At 38.4% G+C, this 16,111-nt stretch overlaps 1 protein-coding gene across 1 annotated transcript in view; it reads right to left on the bottom strand.

The window, feature by feature from the left end:
- The window catches only part of NSF (N-ethylmaleimide sensitive factor, vesicle fusing ATPase), a gene marked incomplete at its 5' end in the record, with an annotated part of 136,043 nt that overhangs the window by 46,257 nt on the left and 73,675 nt on the right, over window positions 1–16,111 (bottom strand). Inside the window, 3 exon segments of the mRNA XM_084238538.1 lie at window positions 4,899–5,086; window positions 5,287–5,361; window positions 6,215–6,380. Of these exon segments, the coding sequence (XP_084094664.1) occupies window positions 4,899–5,086; window positions 5,287–5,361; window positions 6,215–6,380 (429 nt within the window).

Genomic DNA, 16,111 nt, shown 5'->3' on the forward strand with positions numbered 1-16,111 from the left:
CCTGTAAACATATATAGATGCCCAGCTCCACCCTCTTCAGAGTTTTGGTTTAAAAGGCCCAGCAGAAGGTCTAGGCATTTATATTTTTATAAAGTACCAGAGGTTATTCTGATGCTCAAGCTTACGAACCATTATTCTAGGAGACCAAGGCCCTTAAACTTTGACTTGTATCATACTAGTTGTTGAGATTCTATATGCCAGCTCCAAATATTCTGCTTACTGCACCTGGAGCTAACACAGCAGACATCTGCAGAAGCATCGAGTCCTTTGTCAGCACTTGGATCTGCCTGGATCAGATAAGTGGTTGAGATACCAACACATTTTTTTCGGTGTGACTGGGCTCACTGTCAATAGCACAAGACAAGTGAGTCTAATTTTTAAATTGATATTATGTTTTTTTAAAAAAAGTACCTGCCAAAAAACCTTGACTACAAAATGAAAGGATGTATAGCAGTATCTACCTTCCACCGATTATTGTAAAATATGAGTCATGCTCCCTTAGGAACAGACTGTTGATACAAATAAAATGATAGACACTAAAAGAAAATGTCATCCTATGGGATAAAAATAACTATGTCAGGAAACTGAATCAAGATGGCAAATAGAGTACATTTATTTATCTCCCTTCTTGTCCCAAATCCCATAAAATGATTGCAGTAATGAGAAAGGTTAAAAAGCATGGAAGATATAACCAGCAGTTTTAACACCAACCTAATAGGATTCTCAGAAGCAAGGACAGAAAGAATGAGAAAAACCAATAGAAGACAGAAGGAAAAAAGAATATTCTATGGCTGAGAAAGGCATGTCTGCAGTTTAAAAGGTTCAAGGAGCTCTGAGGGGAACACACAGACAGGAACCCCCATCTGTTCAAACACATGACTGTAAACCTTCAGAGCACCAGAGGTGAAGAAAGTCCTACAATCTTTGAGAGACAAGAAACAGGTTATCTGAGAAGAAACCAGATTAAATCTGTTGTGATGGCTCTCACTGGCAACACTTATACTACAGCTTCCAACACATGTCTAGGTACCTGCCCTAGAAGTGACTGCCTGTGGACACAGCAGGGCAAGGCGGGCATTCTCATGCCAGGATTATGTACTATTCCAGGGACTAGAGACAGATCGGTAAATAAAACAAACAGGTTCCTGAGGGAGCTTACATTTTAAATTATGCTGTCCTAGTTGAGAATACTAAGCATTTGTTCCAAAATAAAAAAGATTTACATATACTGAGATAGAAAGCTAACCAAGACATATTATCAGGTGAAAATTTAAATTGCAGTACACTTCCATTAATGTTTGCTTTTTTTCCCCTTCTTTTAAAAAAGCATATATGTATACAAATGTAAATATAAACACTACAAAGCTATATCCCAGATGCTGGCTACCACTGGAGCAGGAAAGGGGGGCGTCAGAGATGGTCTTTCCACATTTCCCTATACACTCTGGCATGACCTCTGTATTTTTAACAAGAAAGTTAACAGGTTACATTTTATTTTATTTTAAAGATTTATTTTATTTATTTATACAAGCACTGGGTATAGTCAGAAGCGCGGGAGGGTGAAAGAATTCACCAGAGCCAGGGCGGGGAGCAGAGCAGGCAGAAGGACCGAAGTACACTGCTGAGGGGAGCAGCGGGCGGCAGGAGAGGCCTGCGCGCCATGTGGAACCCTCCTCCGGTGGCCGGGGAGCAGCCGGGGATCGAACCGGCGCTGCAGAGGCCGAGGGCAGCTTCGCAACCCAGGGCTCAAACGCTGCGCCACCAGGGAGGCCCAACAGGTTACATTTTAAATAAATAAAATATTAAAAGAGTAATTAGCTGAAAGAGTAATTAGCATTTTAATGATTAGTAAGGTTTTCAGTGGCAATATCAAGCACTCAGAAAATATTAATAGCATTTATTTGACATTTTTAAGTTAAAAAAAAAAGGAAATGGTGTTAGAGGAAATAAGCTTCTCCATGAAAGAATTATGATACTCACTTCATAATATATAAATCGCTATGGTACTTTATAGTTCATGAAGTATGTTTATTAACATTATCCCATTTTTGCATTCTGATTATATCATTTTATCCTTCTATAAGTCAGCAAAGTTTTCTTAAATTAAGGATAAGGATAATTTAATTAAGGGTAGATATAGGCTCTCCTTTCTAGATAATCATATATAAAGGTTTTAAACTCTGACCAAAACCTCCTGACACATTTGAAAGGCTTCTACAAGGTGTAAACTTTCAGGGGAACATGAAGAAGTGAGCCAGCATCATATTAAAATCCACATGAAGTTACCAGCCTCATTTTAAATGTCTTCTCCCCACATAAGCTTTTAGTATGTTTTGTTATTTTGACTTCCTCTTCCAGTGAAATGAATTCACATGATAGAAACACATAGCAAAACAAAGGGAAAATCTTGTCTATCTTTCAGCATTTGCAAAAACTATGATCAATTTTAGGACTGAAGCTGGCATGAAGCTTGTCTTTTTGCTATTAAAAAAAGGGACTCCCCCAATGAATGAAAAGTGAATTAAGATGGTTGGGGGGGGGGTGCTTATTTTAGAACACAATGTTGTTAGGCACTCCAGAAATTTTAGAAGTTACCTAACTGTAAACAATATTCCAGTTGTAAATTACTCCAACCTATTCATTCACATGGTTTTGAAGGGCTTCTCTTAGCTTTTATTATTTTAACAAAATTAGTGAAATCTTGTATTTAAAAATTCTATAATTTTGAATTTTTACTTCTTCAGGAAACCGTTCCTCACTTGTCTGAATTTGTGTGACTTTTTTCTGTATTTTTTTATAACAGCTAATCAATATAGAAGAAGCACCATCTTTCAGCTTAGACCCACAGAAACTAATAAACCTGTATTTCAACACTAGCAAATATCAAGTGGTCACCCTTAAATTTCATAACCTTTTAAATCTGACCTTTCAAAGTTCTTATCATTCCTCTGAAATTAAGGGTAGAATGAACTTAATCAATCAAAATTCTTCAGAAAATAAGAAAAAAGTGTATTGAAATTCTGCAAATATAAATGAGCGTTTTGATTTAGTTGTAATAAGTATGTGTGTGTTCTCTTAGTTTCCTTACAACAAATTACAGCAGAAGAAATTTGGGTTCTGAATCTTCGCTACCTAAAGCAGACATTCCTTTCAAGATAAAAACAACCAAACATCACCTGAATTTTAGCTGACCACAAATACAAGTTTGAGCACAAACAACACGAACATCAGGTGTTTATGATCAGATTTCCATTTGTTTCAAAAAACCTGAGAAACGTTTAACAGGGAATACTTGTTTCCTTTAGTCCACCTGACTTTGTTAAAGCCTAAATCTTTTGAAAAGAAAGAAAAATAACACTAATAATGACCTTTGTAATATGAGGACAGAACATCAGAACAAACAGTGGCAATGCTGTAGATGTTCTAAAATTCTGTGTCCACTTTAAATCATAAGTTTCATATTATATATATTCATCAATCACTACTAGGAAAACTATGAGCATCTACAGCAATGCGAATACAAAACTGTATACCCTTTGTTCAGCTGAGGAGGAGTATCCCGAACAGTGCTTAGAGACCCTTTGACAAAAAAGATTTTAAAAGATGCAGAAAAGGAAATAAGTGTTAGTATGCTATTTCTTTTTTTTTTTTTGGGGGGGGCGGGGGGTAAGGTTTTTGTCCTACTTATCTTTCTCTCTCCTCAGAAGGACCATATAATCCTTTGCCTTAGTCATTCCATAGATAGTGTAAAACAGTAAAAGCTGTTTGGTACAAAAGGTGTTGATCACAATTCAACATGCACTACCTGAAGTTTTTTTTTTTTTTTTTTTTTAAACTTTTTTTTTTTTTTTTTTATAGAGGCATGTTTTTTATTTATTTATTATATTTGTTTGTTTGTTTTGTTTATACATGCGCTGGGTACAGTCAGAAGCGCGGGAGGGTGAGAGAATTCACCAGAGCCAGAGTGGGGAGCAGAGCAGGCAGAGGGACTGAAGTACACTGCTGAGGGGAGCAGCGGGTGGCAGGAGAGGTCTGCGCACCATGTGGGATCCTCCTCCGGTGGCCGGGGAGCAGCCGGGGATCGAACTGGCGCTGCAGAGGCCGCAGGCAGCTTCGCAACCCAGCGCTCAACCGCTGCGCCACCGGGGAGGCCCCATGAAGTTTAATAATAATGCTAATTCAACTGCCTGGAAGTTGTAAGCCTGGGGAATTGGAATAAACCGGGAAATAGGAACAAGAAGGAAAGTGGTAAAAAAATGACAGTGAATTTGGTTGGGGAATATTAATTTTGAGACCTGATAAAATAGCCAAGCAGAGGTATTTTAGTATAAATCTGGAAGTCAGAGAAAGATACTTTCAAGAGATGAGACATGAATCTGGGAGTGAGTTCTCTACAGGTGACAACTACGACCTGCAGAGGAGGAGAGATGGTAAAGGATCAAGGGCACTTCACTCATTAAAATCAAAGAATGCTGTGTTTCCACCACAGTATCAGTGGCATGATTGTACTAATTTATAAGCATGTTCATTTCCCTGACTGAATTCCTTGAGGGAAGAGGTTATGCTTTATCATCTTGTGTCTTAAGCGTAATATCTCAAAAACAGTAGGTATTCAGTATATGGCTGAATGAAGCAGTCGCCAATTCTAGCACGTAGAAAACCCAACGTCCTGCGACATGGGTCAGCGGTTACCAGGGAGAAGATGTGACCATTATCTTTCTTCCTGCTACTCTGGAGGTTCAGCAGTTGGCAATTAATTTCTATTTCTTTTACCATGTCTCTTCTCCTTCAAAAGTTAGCATTACCTAGTTCTTGGTGTACTTGAAAGGAAAACGAAAGAAGGCTGGCGTGGTATTTATAGGGTGCAGACTCCTTACCTAGAAGCTGATTTTACTGACCTTAATGTGTCTGTTCATAGCAGTGGACTGTGCTGCCCGCACCAGACCCTCCAGCTCAGCACCGCTGAAATTCTTGGTCTCCACAGCCAGTTCTTTAATGTCAACGTCGGCAGAGAGCAGCTGATGTCCTCTCATCCTTGCGGTGTGGATGTGAAGGATCTGTAGTCGACCTTTCTCATCTGGTAAGCCTGATAACATTGGTAAATAAAATAGAGATCATTATAATCCTCATGCATTTCTTATGGGTACTCCACTAAGTAAACATCTGTTTCTCATGATAAACAACTTTTTCAACAAACATTAAGTTATATGATTTTGATCCTGCTAATGAACTCTTAAGTGCATACCCCTGCCCCATGCTGCCTGCATCAGGGATAGGTCTGCTCACCTATCTCCATTTTAACTTCCAGTCTTCCAGGTCGAAGGAGAGCCTCGTCTATCAGATCTGGTCTGTTGGTCATTCCTGAGCAGAGATGTTAAAACAAAACAACACGTACATTATCAGGGTTCAAAAATAAGATTTAATAAACCCTTCAGTATATGCAAGAATACTCATTTTCCTGACAGGCTAAAGATGGCATTTTATAAAAGTCACATAGAAAACCAAAATTATTCTCAAAGAAAGTATCATTTGTTCTTGATGTGTCCTAATGAAAATACCTGGAGACTTTGCTTTAGTATTTCGCTACTGTACAAGTAAGTGGAATATAAATGAATGAAAGCTTCAAATATTTAAAAAGAAAGGTTAAGGGTTGAAGAGGGTAAGTCATCTGTCATGGTGAAAAGGGGCAATGTGACCACAATCTGTGTGACCCTGAAGTCCCTCCCCTTTTATGTTGACCAAATGGTTTCCAACCTTTACAAACATTAGAAGTTTTTCCCAAAAGTCAGCCTAAAAATAACCTTAGTATATAAAACAGTTTTTAAAAAGGTGGTTATGAAAAAAAAAAAGAAGAAAAATAAATAAATAAAAAGGTGGTTATGGCTGGAATGGGTGATCTAAAGCTCAATCTCTGGCCCTCACAGACCCTGAAGCAGTTCTGAGGACTCTCAGAGGCCTGCAGGACCCTGTTTGGAAACCGTATATTCCACTGTGTCACCACTGTCATCTGAGGGGAGCTATAAACTTAAACCCATCAGTCACCAAAGCCCGTTTCTTCATTTATCCCTTAAGGCTAGACATTAAAATCAGAATTTTCAATATCATGTGATACTATTTTAGAAATGTTGGCAAAATGTATAATTGCAATCTCTAGGGCCTTGGTGTCCAATGTTTTTGAAATCATAGCACGTTTTTCTTTTTAGAGCAAACATACCAATGACTAAGATGTTGTTGAGCTGCTCTACCCCGTCGATTTTGGACAGCAGCTGGTTGACCACGGTGTCGTGCACCCCTGTGCTGCCGGCCATGCTCCCCCTCTGCTTGCAGATGGCATCAATTTCATCGAAGATGATGATGTGCAAACCACTGTTAGCACCAAGCTAAGAAGGGAAAAGAAATTACATTAAAAGTTAGAATTTGAACATATTATTAAGCAGACTCATTTAAAAAGCAAAAAAGACAAAGCTCTCCACAGACTGGCTTTACTCCATTTTAACGAATACACGCAGCTAGCACTCACGGCTGCAGCCTGCCCCCCACTCCCACCCCAAATGTTGGAGCTGCATTCAGAATTCTGTGAGCTAAAGGGGCATTCTAGGACCTGTACTTAGTAACTGTAACAGAAAAACACACATTATGTACTGATGAAAGTGAACGGTCCATCAAATAACTGTTCATTTACCCACATATCTTACTGTTTGAAAGAACTCTTACACTTACCGGATGCCCTTCTTAAGTCAGGGAATGGCAACTCCCTGCTATATCCCCTGCACTTTGGTGAGCAGATTATCCCAGAAATAACAGATGTAACGTTGATTCTTTTGTGATATAGCTAAATGTTAACTCTATCCAGTGGTTGATTGGGAATTGAGCAAACAGGGGAAGGAACTGAACATGATTCATATTTAGTTAAATCACAAGAAAGTAGATGTTTTCTTCCTAACTGTGAACTGAGAACAGAGACATGGTCAAGAGGGTTCTGTTTCTTCTGCATAGTGATTTCTGTCTTAGTTTAATGGAAACAGTCATCATAGAAATAAATGAGTTTATATATTTTGAATTTTTTAAAAAGATTTATTTATTTATGCACATAAGAACTGGGGTACAAGCCAGAGGTGCGGGAGGGTGAGAGGATTCACCAGAGACAGAGCGGGGAACAGAATAGGCAGACTGACGGAAAACACTGCTGAGGGGAGCATCGGGTGAGTCAGGGAGAGGTCTGCTGTGCCATGTGGGTAGCTCCCTGGCCAGCCAGGGATCGAACTCGTGCTGCAGAGGCTGAAATAGCTTCATAGTGCTGTGCTTAACCCCTTGCGCCACCAGGGAGGCCCCTATATTTTGAATTTTTAATAGATGCAAAGACTTAGTGTGTATAGTTCATTAGATTAACATGAACCTTCTAACATTTTATACTTAACTAATTAAGTCTCCTATTAGGGACCAGAGGGAGAAGAGACAGAGTAGGGAGCAGAACAGGCAGACTGACTGAAAACACTGCTGAGGGGAGCAGTGGGTGAGTTAGGAGAGGTCTGCTGTGCCATGTGGGTCAGCTCCCTGGCCAGGGACCGAAGGCATGCCACAGTGGCTGCTGATAGCCTCACAGTACTGTGATTTAACCCCTTGTGTCACCAGGGAGACCCTGAAGTTATTATAGTACAGGAACTGAAATCCAGAAGCAGGCCTTTCTAATGAAATAGAGAGGCTCACCAAAGGATCTGAAAAAGCAAAAGGTTCTTTATAAAAGGTGATTTAAATCCTGACTTTTGGATGAAAAAAGAGAAGTATACAGTTGGAAGATCAGTGAAAAATAATGTACATAAATGAGGTACATAGAATCTGTAACACAATTTTGGTGATGGAAGTAGTAATAAAAAGCAAAGTCCTAGGTTTTATTACTGCCTGCATTTGGAAGGGGAAAGTGACAGTGAAGATAAGAAATTACCTTGTAGTTATGATAAGGAAGTTGCAAAGAGGAAAAGACGCAAGGGGATTTTTTTTAAGTATCTACCATGATAAGATTAAAGTGTTAGCAGGACATCTAATTAGAAATGTCCTTCAGAGAACAAGATCTACAAAACTGAACAAAAGAGAATAGAAAGATAGATATGAAAATCATCTAGTTAAAAAAATCTAATAGCAAACTACATTGTTTAAGGTGAGTCACATGATCAAGTTGGAGTAATATAAAGGCAAGAAAGATTCTGGGTTATAGTACCAGAAGACAGCTATGATGAAGGCAACCTAAAGAAAAGGGAAACAAGAAAACATCACAAAGATAAAAGATGAAATGTTACATCGAAAGAAAAAAAAGTAGTTCCAAAATGACCTAAAGGAAGTAAGATTAGGCCTAAAACAAACCTGAATATATGTTATTTAAAATAAAAAACAGTTAAGACAGTATATGAGTCAGCAACTCCACACCTTGGTTTACAGCAGCTGTGCACATAATTGCCCCAACTGGAAATAACCCAAATGCCCTTTGTGGGTAAGTGGCTAAACAAACTAGAGTATAACCATGTAATGGAATACTACTCAACAATGAAAAGGAGGGATATGTGGTACATGCAACAACTTGGATGATTTGCAAAGGCAAAATGCAAAGTGAACGAAGCCAGTCTCAAAGGTTACGTACTGTGATCCCATCTATATGACAATCTTGAAAAGACAAAACTATCGAGCTAGAGAGGTAGAGATCAGTAGTCCCTAAGTGTTATGGGCAAAAGGAGGGTAACCATAAAGAGACAGGATGAGGGAATTTTTGAGGATAATGTAAATGTTCTCTATCTAGATTTTGGTGGTGGCTACATGAATCCATACACATGTTAAAATTCATAAAACTGTATACCAGAGGAGAAAAATGCCAATTTCACTGCATAGTATAAATAATAATGATAAAGAAAACATTTTATAGTACAATTTCATTACTCATATTTGAACTATTGACCATTTTTTGATGCAATTCTATACAAGATGATAGTCATATGTTCTAAAGATTCAAAGGTTTCTAACAGTTAACTAAGTTTTATTATTTTTTCCTGAATACTGCTTAAAAATTGTTCTATTTCCACAAATATGTTAAAAGCTAAATTCAAATTTGAAAAGAAATCAAATTCAGGGCCTCCCTGGTGGCAAAAAGGGTTAAGCACAGCACTATGAAGATAGCTGCAGCCTCTGCAGCACGAGTTCAATCCCCAGCTGGCCAGGGAGCTACCCACATGGCACAGCAGACCTCTCCTGTCTCACCCACTGCTCCCTTCAACAGTGTATTTCAGTAGATCTGCCTGTTCTGCTCCCCACTCTGTCTCTCGTGAATCTCCTTACCCCCGCACCACTGGCCTACACCTCAGTTCTTGTGTGCATAAATAAAAATAAATCTTTTAAAAAATTTTTGAATACATAAAGGTTTTTTAAAATCATAAACAGATAAATTCTGCCAATATAGCATGAAACAAAAGCTGCTATGTGGGAATTCTGCTGTCAGTGTGCCTAATACTGCCTGGAATCATGACTTCCTTCTCAGCCCAACCACAAGACTTATCCATGTGGACAGCGAGGACAAAGACAATAAGAACACTGTGTCTGATTACATGATCACAGGAGTAATCTGTCCTAAACATAATTCGGTACAATTCTGACCTTTTCAGAACCTTGCTAATCTTGTGACCTGTCATCAGTCCCTTCCCCCAACCTTGTCAGTACAATAACATCAATTTTTACAGGTGTGTGACTTAAATAAAGGCAGGTTCTTATTGTAGTAAATTAGGAATCAGGTGAGGAAGATGCCAAATAATGTTCACAGATCAGTACAGCTGAATCATCAATAAACCCTCTCCCAAATAATTTAAATTTCCACAATGCGAGCCTCTTCAACTCACTGGCTTCTAGCTGTTTAACTGTCTGCAAAGTCTCCCCCCATAGAAACAGAGCTGACGCTGTTGAGCTCCTGGCAACAGACTTCTAAAGCGGCTGTTCTATATTTAACTAGTTGACCTATATGTAAGTGTTCATCTCCATCAGCCTGGACTGTCCAGAATCACAGAGGTGAGGCACTTCTTCATTATGTAACACACATATATACCCTCCATGGGGTCACTAGCCGACTTTACCAAGCCATTTCTGGATGTAAAGATTAAGAAAGGTATAACTAAAAGGGCTGGCTATGCTTAATGTTTCCCTAGATTTCTTTGCCAACTCAGTTTAATCATTAATAGTGTCATTTAAACTGCTGCATTAAAATGTCTGTTTAAAAACAGAACCAAAGGTACCTATATAATCATGTGGAAGCTATCATAACAGATTTATGTAAGGGCATTGAATTCACCTGCACCTAGTGTCCAATCCTCAAAAGACCATCAGGGTCCATTAGCCTCAATGCCAGTTTTTAGGTTTCTTTTCTAAAGAAACTTTATATGGTAAATCACATTTTTTTTCCTTAGAAGTCTTCCCCAGAATAAAAAGGAAAAAATATTTTTAAAAATAGAATAAAATTCATTCTATATTATAATTACCATATAGGTCCACTGGATCTTTTTATAAATCCAAGAGATATTGTGCTATTTCAACATTCTAGAAATTATATCCTTGTTATTCATCAATTATTCCCAATGATGCTTAAAAAAAAGGTTAAAATAAGAAAATGGAAGAATGATGGAATTGGTTAGAAAAATGATGCAAGAGTGAAATAATATCACAATGACATCATCCTTCAATTTGCTTATTGTGTTGTCCAGAGTATTACAGCATTGCTTAAGAAGTTATAAAAGATGTCTGGAGACATCAGCCTCCATCTTTGTTGCCTGATATTAGCTTAACTGAACACAGTTGGGGATTTGGATTTTTTTTTAATTCCTTGGCCATAACGTCCAAGAAAAGAAAATCCACAAATAAAAATGCTTCACAATTAGTAGATGAATTTTCACATGAACACAGAGGGAGAGACGCAGCTCTTGAGGCTCTAATGAAGATGTAAACTGATCTTTCTTTACAAGTCAAGCTCAGACTATGTGCCTTCATGGGATATCCTACACAATTTTCTCAAACTCAAGATTGAGTGAATAATATATTTCTAAGGACAAAAAGAAAATATGTTACTTATCTAGTTATTTATTTAACAAAAAGTCTCTACTGTGAGATATTTGATGACAAGAAACTAGGCCATCTTACTATTCTAAAGAACACAGGACAGTATCCTTTCATCTTTTATTTCATTGGTGCATCCACATTTCCTTGATATGGACTGTAAATAGAAAGATGCTGAAGGCCAGTATTACAGAGGGAAGACAAGAAGAAATGGCTGATACAGATATTTAAAAATTGGATTGACAATTCTAAAAGGTATATGAAAATCTGAAAATGAAAATGTTTTCTTTACAATGTAATCAAATTAGTATTTTTCTTTCTACAGATTTGATTTCTGTATCTTTTTAAAATATTTATTTATTTTAGTGTAGAAGAACTGGGGTGTAGGCCAGCAGTGCAGCGGGGAGGAGGAGTAAGTGGATTCACCAGAGACAAAGTGGGGAGCAGAATAGGTGGATTTACTGAAATACAATACTAAGAGGAGCAGCGGGCAAGACAGGAGAGGTCTGCTGCACCACGTGTGGGTCAGCTCCCTGGCCAGGGATAGAACCCAGGCCATAGCGATAACAGCACAGAGACTCGACCCCTAGGTGACCAGGGAGGCCTCCTATTTCTGTATCTTATTAAGGAAGTTCTTCTCTACTTTCCATTCTTAAAGATTTTTGCCTATTTTTTTCTAAAAATGTTTTCTCCTATAAATTTGAGTTTTGTTTTTTTGTGAACCCATTTTTTTTTTAAAGATTTATTTATTTATACATGCACTGGGTACAGTCAGAAGCGCGGGAGGGTGAGAGAATTCACCAGAGCCAGAGCCAGAGCGGGGAGCAGAGCAGGACCGAAGTACACTGAGGGGAGCAGCGGGCGGCAGGAGAGGTCTGCGCGCCATGTGGGACCCTCCTCTGGTGGCCGGGGAGCAGCCAGGGATCAAACCGGCGCTGCAGAGGCTGCGGGCAGCTTCGCAACCCAGCGCTCAACCGCTGTGCCACCGGGGAGGCCCTTTTGTGAACCCATTTTGCAATTCTGCATCATGCGAGAGAGTGCATTAATTTCTTTGCAGAGAGCCAATGATCTCAGTTCTATTCATGGAATCACCTATCCTTTCCTCTCTGATGATACTGTCACTTTTCACATAACATGTTTTTTCACATAACATGTCTGTTGTTTCATTGGGCTGTGTTTGCATGAATATGTAACACTGTCTTAGTTACTATAGCTTTACAGTAAAAGTCTTGGCATCTGAGAAGACAAGTCTTCATTATTCTCTAAAATTTTCACGGCTCTTCAAATATAAAGAAAATAAATTATAATTGACTTTTCAAATTCCAAAAAATTCTTTAGACTTGATTGGAAAAGCAGTGAATTTACACATTAATATGGGGAGAACTGGCATCCTTGCATCGTCAGTATTTCTATCATCAGTATGAACATGTTATACCCTCCCATTCATTAGCTCTTTAAAAAAGATTAGCAAACATGTTTATATTTGCTCTTTTAATCTTCCTGTTAGATTTAACGCTGGTCCCTTATCATTCTCATGGCTGTTACAAGTGAAAAACTTTGCTACATTTTCTGTACCTTCACATTTTTTTTTTATGCTTTGCTAATCCTTTCTTGCTTTTTAAAGTACTTGAGTTTCCTTTATTTTTCCCTCAACTTCTCATGCTTTGGAGAAGCCTGAAAGTCTCATACAATTTTCATACACACATTTAATTTAAAATTTTACATTAATTAACATTACTATCTTCTTCCCAAATAACACAAGGATCTTATATGGACTTGATCCATTTCCCATATGCTTTGTGCTATATTTTAGTTCCAGCCTTAAAAATCCAACAACCTATATTGACCATTATTATTGTTTTATATGGTGAATGCTTATTAAACTGATCTTTTTTTTTTTGTAATTTTTTTAAATCTTATTTTTATATTCCCCATACAATTGCAACCCCTTTATTTGGACCCCGATCCCTCCCCTCCCCGCCCTCCACCCCTCATAGAGTGTCTCTGGTTCATAGTTGTTTGTTGATTATGATTTTCACTTTCTTATAATTATTCATTTTCCTGGTCCCTTATTTAAGTTTTTTAGATTCCTGCTATGAGTGAGACCATCTGGGTATTTTTCTTTTTCTTTCTGGCTTATTTCGCTGAGCATGATCCCTTCCAGCGCCATCCATGTTGCTGCAAATTGCATGTGTTTATCTTTTTTGAATGCTGAGTAATATTCCATGGTGTATATATACCACATCTTCTTGATCCAGTCATCTATTTTTGGGCATTTGGGTTGTTTCCAAAGCTTAGCTATTGTAAACAGTGCTGCTATAAACATAGGGGTGCAGGTGCTCTTTGGAGTTGATGTTTCTGTGTCCTTTGGGTAAATACCTAGGAGTGGAATTGCTGGATCATATGGAAGCTCTATCTTTAGTAGGTCCAGAAATCTCCACACAGCTCTCCATAGTGGTGGGACCAGTTTGCACTCCCACCAACAGTGCAGGAGAGTTCCTTTTTCTCCACAACGTCGCCAACATTTGTTGTTGCTAGTTTTTTTAAAATGTGCCATTCTCACTGGTGTTAGATGGTATCTCATGGTAGTTTTGATTTGTGTTTCCCTGATTACAAGTGATGTTGAACATTTTTTCATATGCCTGTTGGCCATTTGCATTTCCTCTTCAGAGAAGTTTCTTTTTAGCTCTTCTGCCCGTTTTTTGACAGGATTATTTTCTTTGTTGTTGTTGAGTCTCATCAGCTCTGCAGATTTTTGTGATCAGTCCTTTATCATTAGTGTTGTCTGCAAAAATGTTCTCCCAGTCGGTGGGGTTTCTCTTAGTTTTTGTTATTGTCTCTTTTGCTGTGCAGAAGCTCTTTAATTTGATGTAGTCCCAGCTGTTGATCTTTGCCTTCACTATCACTGCTTTGGGTGATGTGTCTGTAAAGATGTCTTTGATGTGCATATCCCGTAGTTAAACTGATCTCTTTTAAACTTTTTTATTGTGAAGTATGGCATACATAGAGGGAAAGTTCAAATAACATAAATGTATGTCTTAATGAATGATCACAAAATGAACGTCTATGTAACCATAACAAGAAGCACTATAGTGCAAAAGCCTGTAAATTTAGCTCCTCACATGCCTCCCCCAGCACTCCTCCCTCAACAGTTTTTATGGTAATTATTTCTCACTTTTCTTTACAGTTTTACCAGTTACCATCATCAAACACTGTACTTTAGTTGAGCTTTAGGTAAATAAAACACAGAGTATGTATTCTTTCTTGTCTGGTTTCTTTAGCTCAACATTTATTTGTGAGATTCACAACTGTGTATAGCTATTTATTTTATTACTGGGTAGCACTCCATCTTATAGTTATGTCAGAAGTATCCATTTACTGAGTATAAAATTCTAAGTCAATATTCTCTTTCAGTCCCTTAAAAAGGTGTTCAACTGATTTCTGGTTTCCATTATATCTGTTGAGAAGACAGCTGTCAGTTAATTGCTGTTTATCTGAAGGTAATCTTTTTTTCCCCCTCTGCTTTTAAGATTCTTCTCTTTGTTTTTAATTTTCAGCAGTTTAACAGTGATTATTTATAGGTATAGGCTTCTTTGCTATTTCTTTGGCTTGCAGTTCATATTACTTCTAAAATCTACACACTGATGCTCTTCATCATTTTTAGAAAGTTCTAAGCTATTTTCTCTTCAAATATTGCTTTTGTTCCATCCTCTTTCTTTTGACTTCCTAGAAGTTTAAATTTATGTATTAGACCTTGACAACTTATTTTCTGTCTTTCTTTAGTTTTTCCATCCTTTGTCTCTTATTATTTTCTTCTAATATCCCTCAGTTCACTAATTCTCTCTTTAGAGGTGTCTAATCTCTTTAAAAATCATCCATATGAATTCATTTCAGTTACTAAATTTCTCATTTCTAGAATTTTCATCAGTGCTCTGCTAAAATTTTGTCTAGTTTTTTATTTCCTTGCACATAGAATAGTTATTTTAAAAGTCACAAGAATTCTAATATTTGGAGGCCTAACTTCTATCATCTTTTGTTTATTTTTCTTCATGTTGTTTATGATCCGGTGTATCTGGTTACTTGTCATTATAAGCCAGACATTGTATTTGCAATCTATAGAAATAATTTGTGGCCTTGCATGATGGCCTTCCTTCCAGGAAGGAGCTATAGTTCTGCCAGATACCTTGGGGCACTAACATTTTGGGAACCCTCCATCTAATTTTAGAGAATGACAAGATTGAAAGCTGATCTGCAGCCTCTGTGAAAGCAGGCCTACTTTTAGTTAACCCTTGATCCTATGGCGTAGCCCTTCAAGGTCCCACACAAAATGCAGCGTGTTCTGTGGGTATCCCCTCTTTTGGGGTTATGGCTTTAATCTCTGCCCCCCATTATTTCCAACAGCCTGTCAAAATGACTGCATAGCTGTTTAACAGCTCCCTCCAGAAAAGGCTAGTATCTCCAGAGGAACAGTGAGCCCATACATCTATTCTACTAGGCCTCCATTCTCCCCCTGCATCTTGTAAGCTCTTTGATGCCTTAGGCAAAAAAATGTGTTGATTCAAAAGACCTAATCTGCCACTACTGGAAGTAAAGGCCCCAGATTTTATCAACATTTTCACCAGTTTCATTGCTCACCATTGTTTCCTGCATTCACTGCTTCTGTGGGTTCAGTTTGCCTCAGTTTCAAGTAGATCCTGCTTCACATTCTCCCAGGAAGCATCTATGAGTAGTTAATTCTATCAGCCTTTGCCTTCATTCACTTTTCACCCTTATTCCTGAATGAGAATTAAGTTGTGTATAAAAATTTAAGTTGGGGCCTCCCCGGTGGCACAGTGGTTGAGCGCTGGGATGCAAAGCTGCCTGCAGCCTCTGCAGCGCAGGTTCGATCCCCAGCCGCCAGGCGAGGGTCCCACATGGTGCTGGTGCGGAGACCTCTCCTGCCACGCCCGCTGCTCCCCTCAGCAGTGTATTTCATCGGTCTGCCTGTTCTGTTTCCCGCTCTGGCTCTGGTGAATTCTCTCACCCTCCCATA

The sequence above is a fragment of the Talpa europaea genome (genome assembly GCF_964194135.1).
Source record: "Talpa europaea genome assembly, chromosome: 7".
Classification (NCBI taxonomy): domain Eukaryota; kingdom Metazoa; phylum Chordata; class Mammalia; order Eulipotyphla; family Talpidae; genus Talpa; species Talpa europaea.